This window comes from Hyla sarda, chromosome 4 (genome assembly GCF_029499605.1).
Source record: "Hyla sarda isolate aHylSar1 chromosome 4, aHylSar1.hap1, whole genome shotgun sequence".
NCBI lineage: Eukaryota > Metazoa > Chordata > Amphibia > Anura > Hylidae > Hyla > Hyla sarda.
Genome location: NC_079192.1, coordinates 324,815,438 through 324,819,680, shown reverse-complemented (window position 1 = coordinate 324,819,680; position 4,243 = coordinate 324,815,438). Strand labels below are relative to the sequence as shown.

The 4,243-nt window shown below is 42.9% G+C and overlaps 1 protein-coding gene across 1 annotated transcript; it reads right to left on the bottom strand.

Moving 5' to 3' along the window:
* Positions 1 to 430: 430 nt before the first annotated feature.
* Positions 431 to 3,206, bottom strand: LOC130367059 (protein spinster homolog 1-like). The gene is made up of 2 exons (XM_056569440.1): positions 3,108 to 3,206; positions 431 to 2,012 (listed from the first exon to the last, which is right to left on the bottom strand). Exon 2 carries the CDS (start codon positions 1,985 to 1,987, stop codon positions 473 to 475), a length of 1,515 nt encoding a protein of 504 aa, XP_056425415.1. The 5' UTR covers positions 1,988 to 2,012; positions 3,108 to 3,206; the 3' UTR covers positions 431 to 472.
* Between the last annotated feature and the right edge of the window lie 1,037 nt (positions 3,207 to 4,243).

The window sequence follows — 4,243 nt, the reverse complement described above, 5'->3', positions numbered from 1 at the left end:
CTCTGCAGCTGTCCCAAAATTAATGCATTGCTTCCCCAGGACTCAGGAGTATAGTGCAACATAATGGGAGTTGTAGTTTTGGGTCAGCTGCAAAACCATAGACTGTATCACGCTGATGCAGCCTATGGTTTTGTCGCTGACCCAAAACTAATTTTGGGACAGCTGCAGAGCAGACCAAGATTGTATCAGGGCATGCTGGGAGTTGCAGTGAATACTAACTGTAATGCCCAGCATGCCCTGATACTATTACAATTAGTAACTGCAACTCCAAGCATGCCCTGACCACACCACACATTCCCAGGCTCATGGCTCAGGACTACATCCCCATCATGTATTATTATGACTCCATTATACGTAGGCTCACGCCCGTAGAGAATAAGGGGTAAAGTGGAACATAGAACAAATGCAGTTATTTTTTTCTTAAATTTTTTTTAATGAAGTAAACGAGATAAAGGTAAGCAATGACTTTTCCTCAGTCTGATGCGCGGTCCTCATCGGCAGGAAGCAGTGAGGAGGAGGAGGATGACGGAGGTTCTGATTCCATCTCTGCTTCTTTTTCGTCCCTCTCTATATATAGGGCCGTGGCCATGAAGAAGGCCCCTCCGATGACTGCCATTATGGTGCAGGTCATGAGGGCATACTCCAGGCTGCGGTATTTCAGAAGAGGGGATTTGGCATATCCTCGTTCGTAGGTGTCAGATATCAAGCCGATGAGGTACGGGCTGCCGGCGTCACCTAGGAGGTGATAGATTGTCATCTGCACGGCCAGGGCTGAAGATCTCCTCCACGGAGTTACTACTTTTAGTATAATGTCAGATATGAGGGTGAAATTTACTGACAGAAGCGTCTCTCCGATGAAGATGAAGATGTTGGTGGCAACGAGGCTGATGTTGCCAAAAGTCAATGCCAACAGAAGAAAAGGGGCGGAGAGCATCATCGCGCATCCACACACAAGCGGGTCCGCCCGTGGGTTGGATTTGCGATATCTTTTACTTATCTCCGTCCCTGCTACAACTCCCAGAATGCCGGAAACGAGTGTAACCACACCAAATATTAGGATGTCGTGATAGTCACACGGTTCAGCACGGCAAGGGTCCTTCTCTTGTAGGAGTGTTCGTGCGTGGGTCAGGTATGACGGACCCCATACACCTATGGCTCCCACTATGAAGGATACAGCCGTCGATCCCATGGTGGTTAACATGAAGCTTCGATTTTTAAATATTTTTTTCAGATCTGTCGCCCATTTGGCAAACTTCTGGGATTTGTTGTTCTTCTTCCCGTTTGTAGTCGTTCTTGGAAGCTCCTTTGTGACCAAAATCATCAAAGCCACAGCTATGAGGCCCAGGCCAGGGGTGACCCGAAATGCCCAGTGCCAATCGCCCCTTGCTGCATCAGTCACTTTGGGCCCGATGATGTATCCTAGTCCGCAGCCTACAGGTATGACGGAGTAAAACACGTTCAGCATGCGGGTCCGCTGGTCACTTGTAAAAAGGTCTGCAATGATGGATGGGGCGATGGTGCAGAAAGTCGCCTCTCCGGCTCCAACCAGTCCACTCGTCAGCAGGAAGAGCAGGAAATACCCGTCAGGGATGAATGACAGGGTAAGTGTCATGCTCAGCCAAACGATGACTCCTGCGCAAACAGTATATTTCTTATTACAGTGGTCGCCCAAATATCCGGCAATTGGTGCGACCAGCACGTAGCTTCCAATGAACAATGTATTCAATAAGCCGGACAGACTAGCATTGGTGTCATATGCTTTCTGTATATAAGGCAGCACCCCCGCCACGCTGGAGCGATTTGCATAGATGAGCAAATTAACAAAGGCGAGGATCACTACGGTGATGATGGAACGTGCGGTGGACATCACGCTTAGAGATGGCAGGTTCTGCCTCTCAGGGATATCGCCCTTTTCTACATCCATATCACTATGGTCCTCCATTGCTTCTTCCTCCTCCTTCAGCAATGGGTCTTGTGGAGAGGCCATGGTCACAGGTCAGAGCCTGAAAACACTAGAGAGAGAGAGATAAGTGAACACATTAGACAACATGTCATAATTCCTGTCATTATACAATAGATCCTTCATACAGAGCAGAAATGTCCAGCACAGAACCACAAGATAACACTAAGACCATCGCAGCCTCAGAAGAAGAGGCTTCTCTATAAGTGTTTTATATGGAGACGTCTTCCCTGAGGTTACCAATGTCTGATAACCCTGAACCTGTCCGGTCCTAGTAATATCTGATAACCCTGAACCTGTCCGGTCCTAGTAATATCTGATAACCCTGCACCTGTCCGGTCCTAGTAATATCTGATAACCCTGAACCTGTCCGGTCCTAGTAATATCTGATAACCCTAAACCTGTCCGGTCCTAGTAATATCTGATAACCCTGAACCTGTCCAGTCCTAGTAATATCTGATAACCCTGAACTTGTCCAGTCCTAGTAATATCTGATAAACCTGAACCTCTCCGGTCATATTAATATCTGATAACCCTGAATCTGTCCCAGTAATGGTGGATTATAAGGGCTTGGCTGTATGGTCACTGGGCCATGTGAACTTCATACTGTAGATACAATTGGGCTATCCTGCTATATACATTTACTAATAATGAACCTACCCCACCTCATTGGGATCTATCCATCCCCTATATGACTTTCTGCCACTAGTTGATTTGAAAATTTTCCCTTTCGGAGTACCCGGAGTATTTCTATTGTTAGTACACACAGAATTCTATTATATACTATTATATTTCTGCCCTAATCTTTCTGTCATTCTTTTACTACACCACTAAATCTTTCTTATAGACTTATATCTTTTAGAACTTCATGAATTAGGACTCTTTTTCTTGGGGGCTTTTTTGGGCATAATTGGATTTTAGCAGTTTTGCAAGAAAAAGCTCTGGTCATGATACTATCTGTGGGTTTTATTATGTTGAATGCCTAAGCCAAGTATTGTCACAATGCTATGAGAAATATAACTTTTGTTATTTCTTTTGGAAATTAATTTCTTGTTTTTTTTTGCTAAAAAAAAAAGCAACAGCAATAAAAAAAAACTGTCAAACAAAAAGCCCTGTGTATGTATGAATAGAAGAGGCTGAGACTTACCTTGTGGTTCTCTCTTCAGACAAGGAACAATCAAAATCTTGAATTCTCTATCGCAAATAGAAACTCTCTAACAAACACTTTGCACCACAGGTTGTGAATGCAAAACACACTGAAGAGACTGTAGCCGGCGCGCACCTCCTTGTACAGCTTACGGTGACATCATCACAAGCATGTGTGACATCACAGGGTTCTAAACCATCTTCAGGTATGTGTATATCTGTATAGTAAATGTGAGTAGCCATATTAGTCCAGTGATGCAGATTGTAATACCTTTTTTATTGGACTAACAGAATTTTGTAGAGACAAACTTTTGGGATTCCTCCCTGATAATTTAGAAAGTCCTTTGATCATTAGTCCTTGACTATTGGACTTGATAAAGGGAGGAATCCCAAAAGTTTGTCTCTACAAAATTCTGTTAGTCCAATAAAAAAGGTATTACAAGAGACTGCAACATATTTTTTGATTTGTGTGTGTGTATATATATATATTTATATATATATATATATATATATAGTTTCAAGCGTGAGTAGGTGCCTCCAGCTAGGGTCCGTGTCCAGGATTCTGCATACGTAGTTCCAAGGAAAATGCTGTGGCACTCAAGGTATGGTGAAAAAATGAAAACTATTTATTCATCCCAAATGTGCAAAGAGCAACGTTTCAATGGTCTCACACCATCATTATCAAGCCACTTGATAATGATGGTGTGAGACCATCGAAACGTCGCTCTTTGCACATTTGGGATGAATAAATAATTTTCATTTTTTCACCATACCTTGAGTGCCACAACATTTTCCTTGGAACTACGTATGCAAGATCCTGGACCCGGATCCTAGCTGGAGGCACCTACTCACGCTTTAGGAGTGCTGCTTTCTTCTTTGACATATATATATATATATATTAATATACACCTAGAAATACATCAAGTACATAAAAATATCTTTTAGAAAAATATTTCTCCAGGCCTGCCGAGTATATCCCCGTACTTCACAGTGTCTTCTTAGTTTATATATTTTAATCTTTTGACCTTTTAACCCCACTAGGACCAAGGGCATCCTGGGACTTAAAGGGGTATTCCAGGCCAAAACATTTTTTTATATATCAACTGGCTCCAGAAAGTTAAACAGATTTGTATATTA